The sequence below is a fragment of the Diadema antillarum genome, unplaced genomic scaffold (genome assembly GCF_040938485.1).
Source record: "Diadema antillarum isolate AM-2024a unplaced genomic scaffold, OU_Dant_1.0 seq00000364_RagTag, whole genome shotgun sequence".
NCBI classification, from domain to species: Eukaryota; Metazoa; Echinodermata; class Echinoidea; order Diadematoida; family Diadematidae; genus Diadema; species Diadema antillarum.
The window spans coordinates 628657-653629 of NW_027271365.1; the positions used below are offsets into that span (position 1 = coordinate 628657).

The 24973-nt window shown below is 38.1% G+C and overlaps 1 protein-coding gene across 1 annotated transcript in view; it reads right to left on the reverse strand.

Annotated features, from left to right (window-relative positions):
- The window catches only part of LOC139731179 (cAMP-dependent protein kinase regulatory subunit-like), a 75338-nt gene extending 51109 nt beyond the window's left edge, over positions 1-24229 (reverse strand). Inside the window, exon 1 of the mRNA XM_071642060.1 lies at positions 23964-24229. Within this exon, the coding sequence (XP_071498161.1) occupies positions 23964-24128 (165 nt within the window). The 5' untranslated portion in view covers positions 24129-24229. The remainder of the gene's footprint in view (positions 1-23963) is intronic.
- Between the last annotated feature and the right edge of the window lie 744 nt (positions 24230-24973).

The window sequence follows — 24973 nt, forward strand, 5'->3', positions numbered from 1 at the left end:
AAATTTCTTGCCACGAAAAAGGCCGTCAGCTCCAATTCGCGAAAATTTCGTGTCGCGAATATATCATGTTTTACAGTAGGTGGGTGAGGCTTAACATGAGCACATTCATATTAAAGGTGACCTTACGTCTCACTTGACTTGCTCACGAAAGTCAAATTGTTACACTACATGGATAAGGGCCAGGCAGGGAATAGCGCCACCCATAAAAATATGCGTAGTAAGAAAACCGAGCATCTATCAATGTTTGATTGTTTGTTTGTTTGTTAATTTATTTTTTAGATTGGCCGAGATTGGTGTCTGAACAGTCCATAGGCTATATGATGAAAATGATGTTTCTTTATCAAGTTTACGTATTAACATCGTGTCTGAACAGCGGGTTGCGGTATCATTAGAATACGATTCTGGGAAATTATACCATTAAATCCTTACTGTGCTATGTACGCAAATTGACATACATGCTGGAGGGCTTTCTACGCTGAGTAGCACAGAATCCGAGAAAGTAATTGCCAATTAATACAGATTACCTAATCTTCCCACAGAAATTGTAATCCCTACAGATTGTGTCACCACGGCCTTTCTGTTGGACTGAGGTACATGACTAAGAGTGGGCTTGAGAATTTCTAACTTACTACTAGGTCAGGTTTGGCTATAATAATGGATGCTGATAAAAATGCTTGGCAAGTTTAAAAGTGAAGTGCCTTCCTCTTGTGCAAGACATGTACAAAATTCTCTGCTTTATTTAACACACTATGTAAGTGCAATAAGTTTGCATGTACAATAATATGTAGTTGGCAAATTGGGACTTGTATTCAAGACAATTCATCTTGTGGTTGAATTGAGGTCATGAACCACAGTATGAATAAATGAGTAGTAAATGTTATCCTCTATTACAAGACAAGCTACAATTGCAGGGTGGTCCACCAGGGGTTTTAGCATGTTGCTGCAACATGCTAAAATTCTTGTGCAACATCCTCAAAAGCCAGCAACATGCTATGCAACATCCTCAAGAATTTGCAACAAGCTCAAAGTAAAAGTATTCAAAAATGTGCAAAACATGTGCATAACATAAGAAACATCAAACTACCTGGTGCAAAATATGAGAGAGAACATTGAATGTAAGCAGCACAAAGAGAGATAAGCAGCAAATTATTGCATACTACGTACATTGTACTCATTGTGTGCGCTCCGCGCATATTCAATTTCTGCAATATTCTCAGATTCTGAGCTTGCAACACGCTCAAATTTCAAGTTGTGGACCACCCTGAATTGTGTAGTAATTTTCCAACTTGGAGGGCAATGTCCAGTGCATTTGTGTTTAATATAGGAGGCAATATTTTCCCTTCCTGTTCCCTTGTGAATATACACAGAATCAGTCAACTTGCAAAATTAGCTATAATAAACACATTACAAACTAGAAATATCACTTAAGGTGATTAATACCCCCGCCCCGTGACGGCAGTCTTACCCAAGGAATGATCTTTCCTTGATCTTCTGCCATTTAAATGCCGTTACCATGGCAACGCAGCTTCCGACACGTCCGAAAAATATGTCTTGCACATCTTCCCACCAAGACTATTGTGTGTGCCACATTTCATAAGCTTTTGTCAAAAACTGAGGAAGTAGTTCAATCCACAAGATCTTTCCTTGATCTTCCGCCATTAATATGCCGTTACCATGGCAACGCAGCTTCCGACACGTCCAAAAAATATGTCTTGCACATCTTCCCACCAAGACCAATGTGTGTGCCACATTTCATGAGCTTCAGTCGAATACAGAGGAAGTAGTTCAATCCGCAAGATCTTTCCTTGATCTTCTGCCATTTATATGCCATTACCATGGCAACGCAGCTTCCGACACATCCGAAAAATATGTCTTCCACATCTTCCCACCAAGATCAAGGTGTGTGCTACATTTCATAAGCTTTGGTCAAAAAACTGAGGAAGTAGTTAAATCCGCAAGATCTTTCCTTGATCTTCTGCCATTAATATGCCGTTACCATGGCAACGTACTTTCGGGTACCGTCAAAAAATGTGTCTTGCACATCTACAACCAAAGGCACACATCTGTACCAAGTTTCATGGAAATTGGGCAAAAACTGAGGAAGTAGTTTGCAACACAAAATTTTCCATCATTTTGGCTCATAATATGTGAGCTGTTACCATGGCAACATACTTTTTGTCACTGTCAAGAAATGTGTCATGCTGACCTATATCCTAAGACAAACATTCAATATGAATTCCATGAGAATTGGAAGAACACTGATGAAGCAGTTTTGCCATGAAGCATTTTGCCCTATATTTTACCAATAACATGCCGTTACCATGGCAACGCACTTTTTGCCACTGCGGAAATATGTGTCTTGCACATTAACATATTCAGATGAACATCTGTACCTAATTTCATAAAAATTGATCAAAAACTGTGGGAGGAGTTCGCGACGCAAGATTTGTACCCATTTTTGCCCATAATATGCCGTTACCATGGCAACGTACTTTTGGGTACTGTCAAAAAATACGTCTTGCACATCTACAACCCAAGGCACACATCTGTGCCAAGTTTTATGGGAATCGGTTGAAAACTGAGGAAGTAGTTCGCGACGCAAGATTTGCAACGGACCGACCGCCCGACCGACCGCCCGACCGACCGCCCGACCGACCGCCCGACCGACCGACCGCCCGACCGACCGTCCGCTGATTCCTATATACCCCCTTCAAACTTCATTTGGCGGGGGTATAAAAATCTGTGTATATGAAGGAATATTCTGCAGATGACACTGCGTATTAAATTACGCCATACATGTATATTTAGCGAGTCTAAATTTTTGCAAATCAGGACTTCCCAAGAATTTCGCGACTGGTTAAATTCGGGATCGTGGAGTATTGTCCTGAACACAGAAATGCATATGTGAGCGTAACATTCATATCGGGATCAGAGACATTATTTTTGCGTGTCTTTAATTTTGTGAATAGCACCTGACTCGCGAAATTCTCGAAAATAAAAACCTCGCGAAATATTTGGCGTGTACAGTAATTATGTCACATTTACATTCAGTCTATGTACAGTTAGGCACATACAAGTACATGTAGCTGGTGAATGTGCAACTTGATTCCCTTTAGCCTGTTTTGTGACTGATACATAATTTCAAAGGCTTTTCTGCATTCTAAGATTACAGAACCTTGGCCAAAGGGTACAATTACATTTGTATTGGATGGCCATATTGTATGAATGCTAGGCCTACTGTACATATTACATGGCTACCCCATGGGATATACGCGATGTAAAATCACAAGGGGCAAGTTGCTGATACCAGACTTGACAAAATTTAATGCAAATGTGGAGTACCAATACTACATCCAGTGACACAAACATGCCACATACATACAATTGTACACTGTATACACACACTATAACAAAACAGGCCAGTACTCAGCATGCTCAGAAACAATATGAATGCACATTCTTGGCAAGAGACCAGTAAATGGGTTTTTTCTGGGTTGATGTGCACAGCAAAAAATCCCAGTCCTAGAATTTTCCAATCCCAGACATTTAAAGGCACAGTTTACCACTGGGAGCAGTGATTTGAAAAATGCTCGAGATATCACATTTGATGCTAATGTATACTTGTAGGTCAGTTGTATCACAAATCATCCTACCATATACAAATTTTGCAATAAAGCCTAAAATATTATAAGGAGATATCATTATTTTTCTCACTAAACCATAACTGTAGACGGTAGATAGAAACAATTTTATTGTAACTATTGTTCACATTTTGTATATTTAACAATATTTAATATTGGTTTTACAGATTAACTTTTTTACACTGGTTGTTTCTATCCCTAACTCACACTTTAAAACCATTTTGAAGCACTAAAGCTTGGTTTTTGTTTCATCTGCAAATGGTAAATTATGCCTTTAATGCCATGGTGATTAAAATCTTAATTCAATAGCAGCCTAGGTCTGAATATGCACTCAGACTAATATGTGGTAAAAGTCAATGTCCTTTTTAGTAGCATCTACTCAACAGCATACTAGTAATTGCTAATCATTGATTTTAAGCATTACGTCCACATCAGATTATCTTTTTGTTTTTGGTCACCACTGCATTCATACTGCACATTAGCATTTTTTTTTAAAATGCACCACAGCATTTTCGGAATCGTCCATTCAATATGGTGCTTGCAACTGTTGCTGGATGAGACGTGATAACATTGGTACCCTACAAATTCACAACAGGTAAAAACTGGTGATTTTTAAGAAATCTACAGGATAGTGCTTTAATATAAACCACATACTGTAAAACGAGGAATGTTTGCATGCATTTTAATTTCGCGAATTTCGCGAGCCCCAAGATTTGCAAAATTAAAATGCATGCGGAATTTCTTGTTTACACTATACGCATCGAATGCCAGTGGCAATTCGTGAAAATTTCATGCCACGAATATATCAAGTTTTACAGTAAGTGAAATGTATGCACTTTGACCAAAAAACTCGCAAAGTATCATAAAGCACTCTTTAATCAACCACAAAAACATGGCTTATAAACTATGTACGAGTAGATTCATACAAATTAACTTGTTGTTTTTTATTAATGACCCACTTGTGTTGTTCGGGCAGTCCTTTGTCTATGTTTTTTTTTTCCTCTCCTTTTTTGCATCTTATATCATCATATCAGTAGACCGCTAAATAAATGAAACAAAGTCATTGAAATTGAATTCAAGACAACATATTTTTTCCCATTTTAGTAAAAACAAAAGTGTAACAAACATACTGAAGACTGTAATAGGGGATGTGTAGGAATGAAATGCATAAAATATGTTTAATCTGCAATGTGCCATGCACTGTAAGTGGAAATAATGCTTGTAAAATACAGTGTATAATGTACGCTGGATTAATATCATACTAGTGCACAAGTCTTTTGTGTGTATAATTTACTGATTAGATGGCAGAAATTATCTAACCCCTGAACTGTACATTATGTCAAACTTAGAAAGCTTGGAAAGCTGTGAAGAATCTCAGGACAAACTAATATCTTTTTGGATATTTTCTGCAACAGCTGACAATTTCTGGCCATGTAAAATTTGCATTCATTTGGAGAGCAAATTACATTGTTTCGGTGTAGATCGCATAAATTTATTACCTGTAAACAATGGTCGATTTAATGCGAACACATCACATTGTGATATGCAATGCACACTCTGCTTGTCGTCTCACATAGGAGATGAGTTTCATTATATTTTTGTTTGCCCTTATTTCCAAAGGGAGAGACATTTGTATCTGCCCCAAAAGTTAACCAAAATTAGGTTTCCAAGTGATTTGCACATGACAGAGCTTTTTGATACCAAAAGTACCGGTACCTCTCAGTTGAAAAACTTTATAGCAAGATTTACTCATCTTATCATGTCCCAATTTTCTAAAAACTCTAAAAAAACGATAATCGCACAAGCACCATAGATAGTACAAAAAGAGTTGGTCCTACACAGACATGTAGCGGTAGATAAGTGAAGCAAACTTCTTTCTTAAATTTGGAATATTCTGCTATTTACATGTAGATTGTCTGTGTAGTGTATCTTATCTTACTCATGTTTGTATTTTCATATATACACTATATTATCTTGTATATCTTCTGTGTTGTTATGTGTAATCTACAAGTATTGTATTCACTGGTTTGTCATATTGTTATTTATATTCTTTGTTTGTACTCTCATACCCCGAGAGGGGGTCGAAAGAGTCAATAAAATTCACTAAATTCACTAATGTATACCTGGCAATTGGAAGCATCATTATCATGACAGAATTTTGTAGATTTTGTGTTGGCACACACACATCAAGTTTAGAAATTGGTACCATTTGCAGGACTCCTATTCTTTTAGTGAAAAAAAGAAGGAAACAACAATTGTGTACATTTGTTAATTGCCACACACCTGTCAGTTCACAATCCACTTGCTCCTCAATGATTGTACAGAGGGGAAACTGACGTGTGGCATGAACAGATAGTCCCTTTCATGGAGGTGGCTACACCCCTGCTGAAAGAGCCTGTCCATGATCCAACACCAGTGGGCGCTGTTGCCTGAAATCAGCATCCCTGCAACATGGCACATTGAGCACGGCATGCCCTGCATGCCACATGCAGGGCTTTTGACGCAGTATGAATAAGTGCGTAGTCATTGATACGTTGTAGTGCAGTCATGGACTGATGAATTCTTCTAATGGTATTGCATATCTGGAATGGCAGTGAAGGGATGTGCTGAGCAAAATCAAGCTGTAATGTCAGCTTATACTGCAGATTATAAATTTGATAAATCCAGAGCTACTCTTACATTTTTGTGTGTGTGTGTTTCTATACATTTCTTTTCTTATTTTGAAATACTTAGTACGAATTCTTGTATTGAATTACAAGTGAGGCAAATGTTTGTGCTAGGGTACAAATTACTGCTCACTGGTCAGTGCTCACACAACATACAGAATTTAAGTGTCTTTATGCATCTATAAAAGTACATGACAAAATATGCATACAGTATGTGGATATTATGATATAAATATGCAATCTGTTACTATTTACTGAAACCCTATACAGTGTATGCCCATATTCAATTTGAGGCACTACCAATATGCCAAACACCTTTGTAGAGCCCTGTCACAGCGTCTATGCACTGTTGGATAGCTCAGTAGCATGGTCACTTCCAGTTGTCTATTAAAGCGCATACCTATCTACATTGTACACAATATGTACGTCCACGTACATGTACATACAGTATGATGCAATGCAATCAGTGCCTGGATTTTGTTTTTCTATTACTATTCTTTTCCTCCATTTGAATTTGGTGTACATGTAAATAGAGTGTACAGGTTTTCAATTTGACTTATTTGCAGCTTTTAAAGTCATGGACCATCACTGAAATGCTACAATTACGTGTATGTGCTGATCACACAATGATACGGAAAGAAATCTTCAAAAAAAAACGTACCCCTCGATGAAAGACATGACCAGTTTGTTGGTTCACAAACTCTAACACATGAGGAGTTGCTTCCCCAACTCATCCCAGAAAAATATGTAAGAACATTGTTCGTGCGCTGGTCTGCTGAGATGCAGCCCAGACCCAATCCAACTTTGCTATTGAGAGCCATCCCACAATCAGAGACTCCAACTCTCCCGTTTTCGACGGGAGATCTCCCGCCGAAAACCCATTTTTGCAAAATCTCCCGTTCTCCCGCTGGAGGTTTGATTTCTCCCGCCCTGGCTCTGTGTCTCCCGGTGGAAAGGATTTCTTACTTATTGCTATCGTATGTTGACAAAATAAGCCTTAGATAGCACCAGAGAACATCTAGAACCCCAGGAACTTCGCGCTTCGCACACATCAACTTGGAGTCTCCCGTTTGCTAGGGGTTTCGGGCGGGAGAATCTCCAGATCAGAAGGTGCTTGGGGTTGGAGTCTCTGCACAATGCATCTGAAACAGGGCTGGCCGGGAAGCATTACATTGCATATTGGTGATAGTACCCCAAATTCATTATAACTTAAAGCCTCAATACACAGCAGCAATGACACCAGTATATATTATGACTAAATTCTGTCACTAAATTTTCAAATACTCGTAGAACAATAAAGAATCAGGACGACAGGAAATAATGTTCTTTTCCTAACGCAAAAATAAATCATAGCTGAACCAAGGAGTTATCAGACACGTGTCTGATAACTCCTTGGCTGAACTTTATACAGCTATATTATAGGCATACATTTTGTACATGTACACCTTTCATTTTGCAAGAATTTTAAAATATTTTCGCAAACTAAAACTTGCAAGACAACTGTGCAGCTCATATAAAATTAACAATGAAGAACCAGAGTGATGTACAGTAATCAATTACTATACTGAGTATTTGTGTATTTTTTGACATGTCCAGCAAATGCATGTGTGATGTCTTTGGAGTGTTTTCTTCTACATGTATACATGTACTGATTTTGCAGAAGTCTAGCGCATATATTCAGGGGCGGATCCAGGAATTCCGTAAAGGGGAGGCACCTTTACAAAATTAAAGGGGGGCGCACCCCTGCTCCCCCTTTTTTTAATTTCTTTTGTTTAACAAACAATAAAAGGGGGCGCACGCCCATTGCTGTATATTTGTGATGTACAAAAGCTCAGTGTCTCACAGGACTTTAAAATATTGCACATCACAGACTGCATCATCTGCTGACTTTTTATCTCCTATATACATTGTACATACTGTACATTGTACAATGTACTTATACATTGTATGAAAGAGTATAATATAAGCTGCCCACCCCCCCCCCCACACTCACACACAAATTTAAAAAAAAAAAAAAACAGAGCTAATGCCTCTCACTCGATGGATGAACATGAATTTTCCTACATCCATTCAGGAATAACAATATCCAGTTACACCCTCCAATTTCCTGGCGAGACAGCTATACAAAAATACCTGCAGCAGTCAGCCATGGTGGCTCTTCATATGAAATACATGTACAACTATGCCTCCTCATGCATTTTACACACACACACACACACACACACACACACACACACTCATACACACACATGAATGTAATTCAATTTAAATCACAGCAAAAAAAAAAAACAAAATTGTTAAAGCATTCAGTGGTGTCAGTGCAATGCATCTGATGGCATGTCTGTGGCATGCTGAGGCCCTGGCAGCATGATGATATCCATTGCCATTGGGACATGCTCGCTAGCACCGCAAACCAATTTCACGTGTACCGGCATGCTGTTTGCTTGTACACACAATCTAGGCTAGAGGACTGTATCCCTCAGGCATTTTGTAAATGTACGGAGATAGCTATCCCATGCAAGCTTGAAAGAAGGCCACAATCCATGAACAGAAAAGATCAACATTACTTTTCTACTCTATATCTTTCCTACATTTCTTTTCTGCAACCCTTTGTGTATTCTGTATGCTTTTTACTTTACACTTTTGTACCAGCATGTACACTGTATCACTGCACTCAAAGGTGTATTTAAGAATAACTAGCAATAATCAACTATTTCCTCAAAAGTGGAGCCATGACATTATGTTTTCAGCTGGATAGTGTTGTACACAAGCTGTACATGTACACTTGTAGCTGCAGCTCTTTGACTGTGCGTCTCCACAGCGCAAGTCTACATTGTACATTGTACACTGTGTACATGTACATATGTAACATTGCTTTTTAATGTTACAGATTTACATTTATAGAATATAACACACCAGTAATGTGACTAACATTAAACATTAATATTACCGGGTACTTCACGATAAATCAATCATGTCTGTTTATTCTTATTTCTGTTTTGTTTTTACGAAAAATGGTCTACAGTGTAAGTGGTATGCTTGTCCGCGATTTTATCAATCTGCAGTGTAAAACTGTGCTACACTGAAAGCATTTTATAATTTAGTGATACATCCAATTAGCATGATGAGCTAAAATTAAGAGGGCATTGTAAAGGGCTATGATGACATAACAAAGAGCTTGACCTACTGTAGGCTTACTTCTTTGAAGTATACATGAATGCACTCCTTCTAACCTAGAAATGATATCACACCCTGTCAAAATCACATTCAACATTTTTGTATTACACATCCAGATGACCAAATTTGATTCAATGAAAGTGGAAAAAACAGTCATACATTTTGCAAACCGGCACATTTTGTAAGACAATTTCCACAGTGGCTGATTCATGATCAAGGAAGGAAGGAGATACGAGGGGGGAAAGAAGTTGCTGAATTCCCACTTCAAATAAAACAATACATATAAAGTGTTACTGGAGGCAATATTGGTCAACTCACTGTGTATTCCCCATTTAAAACCACCACAAAATGAAGCATGTACGTGTACATTGTATATATATAGTTACACTAAACAGTAACTGTTTTTTATTCTGAACTTTACGACTTGTCTTCGCATTTTGTATTTCCGCTTGGCAACGATGGATCCAGGCATGTCAAAAGTTCATTATATGTGATTGCTATCATGAACCATGGGCAATCATGATTGTGTGTGCCTCATACACAGTACAGCGTAAGCTGCAAATACGCTTTTTTTTTTCCTCTCTCCAGTTTCTCCCTCCCTGATGAACATTGTGACATGATTGCAAATTACAATCAACAAAATGTCACCACATGACAACACAAAATACCTTTAGAACCAGGGTACATACTACAGTAGATTCTTCTCAACATTGGTCTCTACATACGATGTATGCGTACACTTATCCTTTGTTTTTCTTCATTGTGGAGGCGAGTTGCTTTGAATACACTGTTGTACATATGCATATTATGTACATTGTAGGCCCTACTTTATGACTTGATCTGTACACGTGTACATTTCAATGTAATGGTATACTATAATCTCAAAACTTCAAATATATCTACACATGATACAAAGATGCATTACAAATTCTGGTAAATTGTATACTTTGGAGATTTCCTCAAAGCCAAATCTTATTTGAGAATTACATAACAATGGTCTTCATAATTTTCCGCTAAAAATCGGACTCCTACATTTATATTTAATAACTAGCAGTACGTGTGGAAAAATATCAAACTTATGTGCTGTCAATACAAGTACTTCATGGCTTGCCAGATTTAACTTTTAAAAAGGCTATAGATTATTTTTTCTACAGGAATCCTCAAGTGTGTCAAATCAAAATTCTATGTTTTCAAAACTACTACAATGTAGAAAAAACAGAGGATTTTGTGGGCTGTCTCAGCAATCACTTGTCTGTGCAATACGCTGCTTAATGCAACATGCAATCAAGGAGTAATGCCTTGACGCAAATATGCATCAGCAACGAAGTACAGGCCTGTATGTCAAAAACTGTAGGTGATACTGCAGTACAGGATTTTAAATGCAATGTGGAGGTGAACATTGTGATTATCTTGCTTTTGCAAAATTTATGATTCTTTGATTATGCATTACTCAACTATGGTTTGCATACAATGTAGACATCTCCTACATGTAGAGGTTGCTGATATTTTGGTTTCTATTTTAGTAGTTTCTCTGCTGGAATTCGTTTTAAAGGGCATCCAAAACGTGCACGAGCTCTACTCATTGTATGTGCACGTACAAAGGGTGGTATTGGTTGCCATGCACACCTCACGGCTGTGGTGATTCCATGCATAATGCGTGTATTCATCAAGAGTGCTTTCATCACGTGTGCCATCACGTTTGAAACTACCTGCATGTACACGCACAAGCTGTTGTCACTGCAAGAAATGCATGCCCATCTACTCTAACACTGTAACATAATTCTTCCATGCTTGTGCATTATATGGAGTCTGTAACAACTCACTACCTACAGCTGTACACAAATAATACAATGAATGTTTTGCAAAATCTCAGCAGAGTATGACACTGTAGTGCATTTGAAATGCAGTAACATTATCTGCACACATAAAATTGTCCTACACATTTGCTGCCTACAGAGACATCGTCTCAATAGTAGACAGTGTGAAAGCCACTGCAATGCTAGACTTGACACAGTTTGCATTTTCAGGTGAAAAGACTATCACTACTTCCTTCCATTTCAGGAGGAGCTATATTTACTGTTTTGCATTATAAGCATCACTACTTGTTCGAAATGAAACATTTTAAATTAGAAATGTCGCTATGGCAACTGGTATGCCTCCGCCATAATTCATGGTTCTCTGAATAGGTCTATAGCACAATGTCTTGACAATGTGTGATGACAGTTTCACATAACTGTCAAAATACAATGTATTAAAATGACAGGTTTGTCACAAATGCATTGAGTGTTCACTTTCCTTGAACTAGGTTTATAATGGATGAATGGCTATACTGTCTAAGAGTGCAGGTATTTGGGGATTTGAGGATTTGTACCCAACTTTTGACCTTTTTATACCCCGGTAAGTTTAAAGAAGAAGTGAAATTTAGCAATTTCACTTGACCTTTGACCTTTTGGCAAGAACCTTCCAAGAGAATCTGTATTGGGTAGTACATGCATACATGTATATACTAAGTTTCAAGAAAAAAAATCCTGCAGACATTGCATATATATAGATAAGAGAGAAATGACATTTTGATGAGTTGACCTTGACCTTTGACCCCTGACTGTTGACCCATGACCCCTAAATCCCCGACATGATCACTGCCAGTCAGTACATGCATAACTAAGTTCCATGAAGATACATGTACCTTGAAATATTTGAGATATATATGGAAAAAAAAGTAAAATTGTAACATTTTCACTTGACCGTTGACCTTTGACCTTTGACCCCATGACCCAAAGCTCTCCCTGGGGAATCTTTATTTGGTACTTCATGTATAATTGTATACACCAAGTTTCAAGAAAACATCTCTAGGCATTGTATAGTATGTACAGGGGAAATAGTGAAATTGTGAGCATTTGACCTTGACCTTTGACCTTGAGCATGTGCACCCAAGAGTTGATACTAGGCACAACTTCGCCCACTCATACATATACATGCCAAGTTTCATTAGGATACCTCTAACAGTTTTTTAGATACGCTGTCCACAAAATTGATTACGGATGGAAGGACGGACGGACGCTACGACAGAAGGATGGGATGACGGACGGACGGACAGACTGATGGACAGACGGACAACCCAAAAACACAATGCCTCCGGCGACACTTCGTGGCGGAGGCATAACAAACATGAGGGACAACATTATCAAGGCTTCTGCCACAGCACCTCATACAAAGTACTTGAACTGTACCTAAAAATATCACATTTTTCACACTGCAATACCTACAATGAAAGATGTAATGCTCGCTAATGGACAGCTTTTTTTATACAATTTTGCTGGTCTGCAACATACTGTAACTTTACGCAGAATCACTAACTATTAAAAAAATAATACAAATGTACAACTACTGTACAAGGTTCCAAGATCATGAAAGTCATACCTTGTGCATTTAATACATGAGGTTTCATCATCACACCCTCCCTGATCCCACTAAATTGCACACAACAATCCTACCTGATCCAGTGTTTTGCATTACAAGCTTTTCGAGAGTTCTACATGAATCCCCAACAATGTTTTATAGCAGGGAAGATACTGTGGTCACATGTGTTGAGAAAAAAAAAATATTGAAATGATTTCATTGGTGCAGCTTTATTGACTGTACAAAAAGGGGCATTTCTACTGTACACTGTCCTTTCACAAAACAGACTTAGATATATGTCATGTATTATCCAAATACAGACTTACAGTGTATAAAGAGAAAAAAAATTAAATTTTAAGAATTTGACATTGACATTTCTGAAGTGTAGGTGGCCAAACTATGTATTGCATGATGTCATCTGCTACACTGCACAGCCGAGCATGGCAAGATATTAAAAAAAAAAAAAAACATTACACAGCCGTATACACGATATACATGTAGATGCCCTGCAACCATTTATATAGCACACACTGTCACTGTCATTACACCTGTATTGAACTGGTAGATTCACACCACTACACATATAAATCTAAGGTACATTCACTCCATTTTCCCACGAGTTGAGGCACCACGCTCCAGCTGCTCTCCACAGATCCTACAACATGAACCTAAACTTTTCAGTAGTTTACAGTCAGAAATCACAATCAAATCATTCTGCCATAAGGAATGTTGTGTGTGTGTTTACATGGTATTATCTAGTTCATTTCTGTCCAAGTAAAATGCACTGCTTATAGTATTTGGTTGCCCAGCTGTGCCATGGCAAAGGTAAAAAATCATTACCAGACATATTGCATACAATATGCCACAAACAGCTTCAAGTTTGGTTCCTTATACAATGTACAGTAATACATTGAAGCACATATCAGGTACATGGAGTCCTACAATGTATATCTACATGATTTTGCTGACAAAGCCATCTATTATTTGTTATTTTTGTGTATTGCAAAGACACAATGTATGCTATATAATGTTCTGTGGAAAAATAAAATAAAATGAAATGAAATGAAATGCATTGAATTACAAGATATTGAGCCATAAAGAAACAGAGACTACGGTACTGAATTTGGTGCAGTATTATAGGTTGTATTGAAGCAGAAACAGAGAGGTTTAGCAGTATGATTTCATGAAACATGTTAGACTGTAAAATGCAGTTCATCTCACTGTCAAAGCTGTTATTTTCATGCAAAGATATTGTTCGCGAATGAGGAGCTCACAAACATTTTCACAAGTTGTTTTCGCGATTTGAAATGGAGGGTATCGCAAGCACTGGTCCAAGCATCCAACAGTGATTTGCGATAACCTCACAAAAATATTGTAACTGCTTTTAATCCAGTATGTCATTTTAATTGGCACAAAAGCCTTTTCTCATGATGTATTCACATCTTAAAACCTGATTACACGTATCATATGGGGCCACATACACTGTACAGAAAATCTGACAGGAATAAATACAGTTTGGATGTGCATGCTGAGTTATTGAAGAGTCCATAGGCATAATATAACTTTAATAGTCCATTTTAGCTTTCAAATGGTTTTCTAATATGTGTACACTCTGTACAGCTGTACCTCTGGGTTGCCACTATACTGAATAAAGTGATGTACAATGTACAACTGTACATGTACTGTATATGACTCATTTTCTCATGATGTGAAATACGAGATATCCGTAATCATTATCCTCAGAGAAAAGCATACATGTACACACATTATTTTTTCATTCCACATTTTACAAGGTACAGTTGTAGGGCAAGTGTATATCGTATGTGTACATGTTCTCAATTTATCCAAAACTTCAAGAACGGCTTTTAAATCAGCTGTAAAAGGGTTTTTTCTGCACATTACATGAGCCTACCAAAAAACAAAGGGAAAAAATGAGGCAACATCTTGTTAAATTACAATCATTATTTTGGGAAAGGGCTAAAGCAGAGACAATAATTGCTCATATTTCTTAACGTGGGTTAATGCTATATTTTGTTTCTCAGTGTGTATTGGTACTGGTACGGTACATCAAGTCTGCTACTGTTCTCTACTGTATGTTGTTACATTTGATGCCAGTAGAATATTTGATAAATTGATGTGTACATTGTATGTCATTCTTCTTGAGAATTGGCATTTGTAATTTCTTAAATATCATTCATATTGCACCTGTAACTTTTCATACCCTTGCCACACTCACTGTGCAAGACTACAGTGATACAGCAGACAATGAATCATCCAATCAGCAGTGTATCCATTTTCACAGCATAAGCCTTTGCTTGCAGAGGATCTTACTCTTCGAAACATGCAAGCATGTTGTATAAAAGTTGCCACGCATCCAATACTTTTTTTCTTTTCTTTTTTTTCTTTTTTGTGGGGAAGGGAGGGTTACTGAAAAGCAAAATGATGCTCAAAGCTCATGGCTTCAGCATTACCCATTAGGGCCAATAAAAGAAACACGAAACAGGAAAAAGAGAACATAATGTGGCTGTATACACTGCCTTTGACTGAAAGATCAGTCTGTATCACCAGGGATAAAACAAGTATGTTCCATAGAGACCACGTCTCACTTCACAGAATCCCCTCTCCTATAGTACTACCCAATCCAATAACATAGGAGTGCTCTGCCCTCAGAAACTACAGTGACTGGCTATCATATTCATTTGCCGATGATCACTAATTAGCATGTTGACAAGCTGGCAGCTGAGCGGTATCTTTTTCATGAAAATCTCACCCAAATCTTGGATATTTCAATAAGGTGATGAGTTTATACCTTTATACTTAAAAATATAAAGTCAATAATCCTCTATGTAAGTTAAAATTTGCTGATCTAGGACTGTAAACTATTATTTGTAGCCATAAACAAGGAGGACTAGGTACCTAACCCTTCAACCTTTAAAGGTCCTGTTTACCTTCGGGAGCAGCGATTTTAAAAATGTTCAAGATATCACTTTGTGTAGGTCAGTTGTATCACAAAACATCCTACCATATAAATTTTTTGCAATAAAGCCTAAAATATAAAGAGATATCACTGTTTTTCTCATTAAACCATAACTGTACACGGTTTAGTCTTGAAACATTTTTATTAACTCTTGTTCACATTTTGTGTATACAATGTAAATACTTAACATCGATTATACTCGTTCAAATTTTTGCACTGGTTGATTCTATCCCGAACTCACATTTTAGAACTATTTTGAAGCACTAATGCTGGGTTTTTGTTTCATCTGCAAATGGTAAATTATGCCTTTAATACATAGTGTACATCCATGAGGACCGACGATAACCCGGCATGTTTTGTATGATATGTACAATGCACTTGTAGCTCAAGATCCCACCACAGTGGTTACTACTGTACAGCCAAAACTGTTTGCGTGCATTTTAATTTCACAAGAGCAAAGATTCACAAAATTAAAATGCATACGAAAGGGCAATTTGTTAACCAGTTGCAATAAAAACAACTTGACAGAAGAATTTCATGAGTTTGAATAATTACCGGTATGCAGTACCTGCTGAAAACTTAGAACCAGCACTGGCTGTTCGGCGGAAGTCCAACTTGAAAAAGCGGACTCTTGTCTGTTTATACTGCCTGGGCCAGTTTTGCCAGAGCAGGTCAGACCGGCTCCAATCCCATGGTAACCAAGTTCCCCTTTGATACAGGGCACGGGCTTTTGAATTTCTCACATTTAACCAGAATTGTGATTAAGCGCAAAAGTGTGCAAGTTGTGAGGTGTTTTATCACGAGCAATTGGTCACGACAGCTGGTTTGTTTACATATTAAGCTGGCCATGACTTTCAGTAATAACTTCTGGGTCAGCAAAAAAGGGCAAAAAAGAGGGTTTCAGAACCTGACCTAACCAGATCTCTTTTTCTGCATTCTGTCTGTTTATACTGAGCTGAAAGTCTGCTCAGGGCTGCGATAGGAGGCTTCAGAATCCCCTTTTCAGCCTAGTGTAAACAGGGTATTTACTCTCTCACATCAACTCAAGTTGACCTCTAGTACAATATATACTTTACTCGTTTTAAACAGATCTAGGTAGTAATAGTAGTAGTATGTCTATAAAGCCTTAAATTTACCGATTCGATTCTAGTACCGTAAAGTTCCGTGTATAAGACGCACCCGTGTATAAGACGCACCCTTACTTTTGGACCTAAAATTAAAAAAAAAAAAAAAACGAAAATTTCCACGCAAATATTGCGTGTGTCGTACATATTATTTCAGCTCAAAATTTCCCTAGAATGCAGCATGTATTTGCTCTATTTTTCGTTTCCTTTTATACTTTCTTTTAACGGTATTCATCGGACAACGGCAAAATATGGAAGACGCAAAATGCGAGACTTGTCTCGGTACTCACTTGCTATTGTTTCGCCTTTCAATCGTGGTACATGTGTCATGCATATCGTACTCATGAGTGTACAGTACGATCTTTGCTGTCATACATAGCAGAGGGTGTCTCGCATATATTGACGCATGTCAGACTGGAAGGTTCATTACGAAAATAAGAAAAACATCAACAAGTGTAGCAGAGGGATCATACGGCGAGACGTACGGTGCGTACGGTAATTACACTCACTGTTGTTTCGCCCAGAGGGATTACCAGTAACATGTGTGTCTCTTGTACCATGCTTGTATGCACAGTGCTAGCCTTTTGCAAAAGGCAGCTCGCTATAATTTCAGCACACGCACACAGAGAGCAATGGACTTGCGCACACAGCGTGCAACGGGCAAGCGCGCTACGATCCGATTGCTGTGTGCACGCGAGTCCATTGCAAAAGCCTCTCAGCAGCTGCTGCTTGCCAAAGGCTTGCTAGCTAGCTAGCTAGCTACAGTGTAGCTATGCTATCCTAGCTGGCCTCGGTGAAATGAAGAGCAAACGAACGACATGGATATGCATGCATGCTTCACACATCGTTCATATTTACGGTGACATACAATGTAGTGTCGATCCTACTCCGTATTTTACAGCTTTTGTCTATGGCCATATTGATACTAGTACATTGATAAGTTTTACGGTATCGGTAATTTAGTAATGATACCTGTACATCGCGAATTCCAGCTACTACATAGGTTGGCTGTTGGTAGCTTGGTAGACTGACATTGGCAGCATGTATACAGCAGTGCTGTTACAGCTGTTGTCTATGGCCAGATTGATACATCGTTACTGCACAAGGTCAATCGTAAGTTTATCTCGTATTTGCAGCTTTTGTGTGTGTCCAGATTGAAAGATCGCTCTTTTATCCGTAAGTTTTAGTGATTGCTTACCTTCCACACGTCGATGGGCATACATGGCCCCAAGTTGGCCTTATAAAATTGGGTGTACATGACGGATTTTTTTCCGTGATTCGACTGTACCCGTGTATACGACGCACCCCCGATTTTCAATGTTTTCCGACGAAAAAATAGTGCGTCTTATACACGGAACTTTATGGTATTCTTGCGAATTAACCAGCTTGAGAGGCTTTCTTTGGAATTTCCAGTTGTTTTTCACCTAAAGAGTGTTGAATGTGCTTAGTCCCACATACAGCTGTAATTCACCTAGACGAGAAGCCGTCCTTTACTCAAACAAGTAATGGGAAGTGTGAGTAGACTACTTTCGCTCTTTCACCTGAATGGGCAGTTGTAGTTTTAGTGGTGAAGGAAACTGCACCTGCCACTAGTAATAGGGGCAAGTCCAAGATAAGGTCCCCTCAGAAGGCAAAATTTCATCTTCGCTCAATATTGACATGTTTGGTATCATTTTGAAGCTTATGAGTTGAAGTTTTGATTTCCATGGAGGAAAAAATGATATTATGTAAATCTATGCAAATTTCAAGGGCTTCATTTGCATAAATGTGAAACACAGCGTTACGTATGGGACATTTATAAAAATTCATATTAATTCAAAGGAAAGCAAATGATATTTGATTTATATGTGGACATAAGAAGTTCATCACATAGTTTAACTTGGTATGAAAATTTAGGGATTATGCAAATGATTATGCAAATTAGCTCGTGTCCTATCATGAGATGTCCCATACGTAACAAAATGAGGTCATTTTTTTAGGTTTTTTCTGAAATTGCTAAGGTTATTTTAATGCCCTTTTGGAAAGTTCTAATTTATTGTTTAGAGAAATTAAATACCAGAGAAAAAAGAAAAAAAAGTAAAAGAAACATTTTTTATTAGGCATTGAAATAATGTTACGTATGGGACAAATGCGTTACGTATGGGACATCCTCATACATATTGCATGTGAATGCATGTAGCTAGCTGGGAAGGTCTCTCAGTACACAAATGGTCAATCATCCTTAAGAAAGCATCTCAACATTGTAGCTACTTTTTGAGTTATAGACACTTGAAACAATACATGAACTTGACTGAACAATTTTCTGAAAGGGGGAGGGGAAAATGGCAAAATACACAATGAAAAATCAGCATTAAAGGGATGGTATAGTTTTTTGTAGAAATGAGGATTCCGTTTTCAACATTTAATGAGATGATTGGAAACCAATTACATGAATTACTTAAGAGCATACAATCTTAAGACTAGAGGAATTCAAAGTTTATGTATGGAGTTCCAATTTGAAATGGTTGTGATATATATAAAAAAAAAATAAAGTAAAATTATTTTTTTATTTATTGCAAGTGATACACAAATTGTCCTTATTCAGTTTTCAATAGTAGCCACAACAAAATTCATGGGTATACATACTGAAGTGTGACTCGAATCAATGACCTGACTGCTAGACAGACATCATATATCTACTCGATCACTGGGGTTCCATGCAGCAGGTATTGCTTATTTATTAAACTTGATATTTCTTGTATCAAGCTGAATTTTATTGAAACTGAATGGCAAACTGCCCTTCATCATAGGAAGTAAACACTTTAAACTATTCAATTTTTCAGTAGTAACTATCCTGATAAAAATAGGGCATACATACTAAGGTTGGTCATAAAAATATAGAATATGATTAAATGTGATTATGATGGTAAATATCTGGGGAATATTGTTCCCTTGTCAATCTGGATCAGTATTTGAGTAATTTCAACTGATTCCACTTCAATGATTATGCAAAAATTTGTTTATGGGTATTTTGCAAAATTATTTTGCAAAATACCCATAAACATGGTTCTCCACACACTAAACGAATGGGGGACAAAGGGCATGCATACCCAGGTTGGTCATAAATATATAAAAATATGATTGAATATGATTATAATGGTGAATATTTGGGGAATATTGTTTCCTTGACAATCTGGATCAGTATTTGAGTAGTTTCAACTGATTTTACTTCAATAATTATGCAAAATACCCATAAACATAGTTCTTCACACACTAAATGAATGGGGGACAAACCGTCCCATACGTAACTGTCCCATACGTAACGCGTCATGTCTGTCTTTAATTAGAACCTGTAATTAGAGCTTTTTGCCTAATGACATGAAACTTACCTGTGATAATCTTGAGTGTTGTGACTTTCATCACAGTGAGTTACAAGTTGTAGAATGATATACTTTCAGAGAGTTTTGAGGTTGAAAAAAATGTTCAAAAAAACAAAATTTTTCTGGTCCCATACGTAACGGCACATATTTTCTCTTCTAGAATATAATTGTCAAGGTCATTTTTCTCAATTTTTTACATGATTATACTTCTCCTAGATATCAATCACCATGATGAAGTTCAATATGATGAAAGGCCATTAACACTATTTTTCAGGTCATAAAAGTCTCTGAATGTCCCATACGTAACGTGCGCGTTATCTTGGACTTGCCCATAGGCACCCTGCTGCAAACTGAGATAATTGGTAAATACAATGAGTAGCAAGAAAATTTTGCACTGGTCGGTGTTGATTAATTCTGCATGCAATTGGCAATATTTATTGCAATAATTTCATGATCTACATACGGCCACAGATTGGGAAAGAGTTCCTTATGTCCCCCCCCCCCACCAACTTGCACAAAATAAACAAACCACCATTCCCCCTTACTAATAATAAACTAAATACAGGTTATGGGAAGTCTTCCCATAAATGGCATAACCTTTATTTAGTCATTAGTAAAAAAAAAGATAGCAATCTATCCATTTTGGGCAAACTAGTGGGGGGGACACAGATTGATATCATTCTTTTCAAAAGTAATACAGCCGTATGGCAAATAACGTGTTCGAATCACAAACCTGAGCTACTTTTGCCTTCCTGTACGCGGGTTTGCGTCTGCTACCTACCGCTAGTAGCCCGAGGAAGATCGATGATCTGTTTAGCACGCTAAGTCGAAATTTCACACTTACTGCATTTGTCATGACCTTTGGTGTATTTTGTACTTAATCCACATTGCGCAAAATATGGCAGTATCGAACTTCACTTTTTTCAAAATTGAAATGTTTTCTGAATTTTTGAAAGAAAGATTTATCAGCCTCACATACACGCATATGTGGTAACAACAGTACACGAAATGGACCTTGCAATGCCTGGTTTTAGTGAAATTGGATACCCGATCGGAGCCCGCGAAGAGCTTTGCGGTTGCTGCCGCGGGAGTCGCTATGGATGTCGTGTGTTTTACGACTGCCATTCCGCGTATGCGGACGCCGCGCACTGGCTCAGCGCTAGCGAGCTCTCTACTTACAACGATGGGCGAATCGAAGCCGCCACTACAAAGTACAATTGGACAATCGTGAACACGAAAAGTTATTAAAGTGCGGGATTTTTTCAAGAAAACAAAAAATTTCGCTGATTTAAACACTTTTTATATCTATATTACGTATCAATCTACATATGTGACCGTGCACCTCAAAACGAACATAAAGTCGCACACACTGATATTGCGTGAGGACTGAAAATAAGTGAAATGAGTCAACCTAGCCGAACTTGACTTTTTCATATTTTCTGAAAGAGCGGGTCTTCTTTTACATTATGCTAAAATTTGGTATCGTAAAACGGGCAGGAAAGTGTTTTTTTTAGCAGCTTATCTCGAAAAATTTTTGTAGAATAGTGTGATTATGTGTGTCTTTAGAATCCCTTTTTCATTTCTGGAAAACCTTGTCCTCACTCTTCACTTTCAACTCTAATAACTTTTGAAAGAATATTGCCACTGCTTTGAAAGTTGGCATTGATTACAGACAGAATGTGTTAATGAGGCATGCTTAATTTCACTTTAATCTAATAATCCCTTCATTGTTGTTACCCTGGTGGTTTACTTCCTGTTTTTTGTCCCATTCATCGCACAGCCAGCACGGTTTGGTAAAGATTAAGCGCTTGAATAGACACTGTTCTTCAGAGCCTCTTTTCTCAGTTCACACTTTTCCTGAGTTTGTGCATTCTTTCCAATATTTAGATAGGTTAGGAGAGTCCATTTGATTTGAGTTATACATCATTTTAAAGCTTAAAGTCTGCTCTTTGAGAATATGGTCTTAACTAAAAATTCATGTCTGGCGACTTTTTGTTTGTTTTGAGGTGCAGAGTCACATGGTATACTTTGTAATTGATCTCATTTCATGGCTTGGTGTATATCTGATTTTCATACGATAAACGCTAACTGTGTTAGAACAGTAACATCATAACAACATCGAAGAATTAGAAAAGCTGTATTAAAATCTAAATTGTAAATACAGTACATTTTGGGCTACAGCAAATTACACTCTCACTAACTGCGACCAGCCCCAACACGCAGTGTTGGGGCTGCGCATTGTAGCAGACATGATCATGACAGGCGAAGTATAGCGCCTAAAAATCAATATGAAATCGCAAAAATTCTGCAATATGAAGACTTACAGGTGAAGATGTAATGTTGAAGACTGACTGCGTTCAACTTTTGGTTCTGGCAATAGTCCCTTTCTGCTCGGTTTGATGAGTTAAATGCGACTCGGTCGAGAGGAACTCGGGAGAACTACATCTTATACAGTCAATGGATTTGAGATTTGTGCGCGTGCGCTGGCCGTCAAGTCGTGTAGCTTTGTGGCAAGGCCTTATCATACTGTTGGCAAACCCTCTCGCTGTATATTGCGTTGCTTTCTGGGTGGGTGCGCGCGCGCAGGCCTTGTCAAAAGGCTAAACGCACTGCGACTCCGCCAGCACATGAATATTTACGTGCGCAGTGTACTGCATACTGATTTCGAAAATGGTGAATGGGATGGGGAGCTAGGACTACGGACCCGTATATGGCCGTGAAAAAAACGTTTTTTCAAGATCATTGGACCAGTGTGAACAAGAACAAGGTGAACGAAGGGTATTAATTAGATAAGAATCTTATGTATACTATAAAAGTACGTTTTTTCCTCGTGATATTCGAAACTTACGGAGGTGCGAAAATCTGTGACAGACTGTGTATGTTTTTCAAGCTTACCGATATAGCACTCTATTGACTCAGGACGCTCCCACAGTGTGTAACTGTATACGGAGCGTCCCGGGGTTACACTCTCACATACTTCAGTTTATGAGAGTATAATTTGCTGTGCCTGTACTAAGTAGCTCAAAATATTGATTACCATGAATTAATTAAGCCTAGACCTAGATTCTATTACACTGTTAAGTGTTAGTCATTTTTTTTTTTCTGACACTGTTGAGGTCTAGTAACGTTAAACTGTGCGTGCAGTGGACGGATCCCGATTACCCCTGGATTGCTGTTTAATATCTGGTTTTAGCCAACATCATGTATATGCGTTCAATGACAGGCTTCATTGTTGGGACCCATAAGGTGCCTGATATATGATAGTAAACACCATGGCGTTGCACAGCACCGGCGAATGGTTCCGAGTATTAAAGAGCCATGATCATGATCATCACATTGCAATGCTGCACTGTGCTGTGTGTGTTGTCAATCTTTAGGCAAAACTCCAGTTCGGTCACCGTATGCAAGTGGTATGTATTAAAAGACAAACGTACAGCGCCTAGCGGGTAAACCTACCACAACAAGCGCAAAAATACCGGACATACACAGGGTACTCAAGGTTCCCTGTTTATCAAAACTAATATTTTAATCCTCCCATATACCTTATTTACATATAAGCTCAAATATAACCGTATATTTTAACTTCAAGGTGGACGAGCTAGAACTCAAGTATTTATTACCGTTGCCATTCTTCCGAAGTGCTCCCATAGAAAGTTTACTGGATCTTCAGGCCGATGAATGCACAGTTGTACGATAGAATCTTTCAGCAATTGCTGGATATTATGCTTCTGAACGTAGGCTTCGCATTCCTTCAGACTTTGCTCGTCTTCCATGTTGGACGCCATTGGTGATATTGCAGCTCAATATATCAAGTTACGATGCCAAAACTGGAAAACACACAGCAAAGAAGTAGGCTATGCAAAAGATCTTCACAATTCTTGCTGGCGACAACACACTATTCAACGTGAGATTAGTGTACGCGACTTGCGTAGTACGTGCATGCTATGCTGCGTGTACATGCAAAGCGACTGGGGGAATGCACCGAGTGCTGTTTGATCGTGCGTACCGTGGGATAGTGAACACCGAGAAACTGAATATAGACGATAAAATCAGCTAGTTGGGTAACTGTGCTGTCGACGCTGTATGACAGAAAACGCGAAACTAATACCGATAGCCGATGATTTTAGTTACTGCCGTGACGTCGGATACCAGTTTTTGGAGCGGATACTTTGGCTCGAGAAGTCGCTATCATCCGTTTACACCCATCTCCTGTAAATGGATGATACTAGAGTATGCCATTCTTCCGCCATACAAATCCAATGAGACGATTCTCAAACTTCTGAAGACTTTTTGATAGATTGTAAACTTGCAAGACCGTAATGTGCGTAAGGTTATGTCATTCTGATGGAATCGCTATTTCCTGATATTAATCGTGCTAAATATAATGTTTTTGTGTCGAAAGAGCGGACCATGCATGCAGTTCCCCCGAAACACAATTATGTTTTGTAGGCTTACAAAACATATACTATATACATGGTCAAAAATGCGTTATCATAAGTATATTCTTCTAAGTTGCAATTTAGCTTTCCCGGTAGCATTAAAAAAAAACCACAACAACAACAACAAAAAAAACCAACACATAAATTTGACTGATCGCTTGATACTAGCTCCTATATTGATCTAGAGAGAT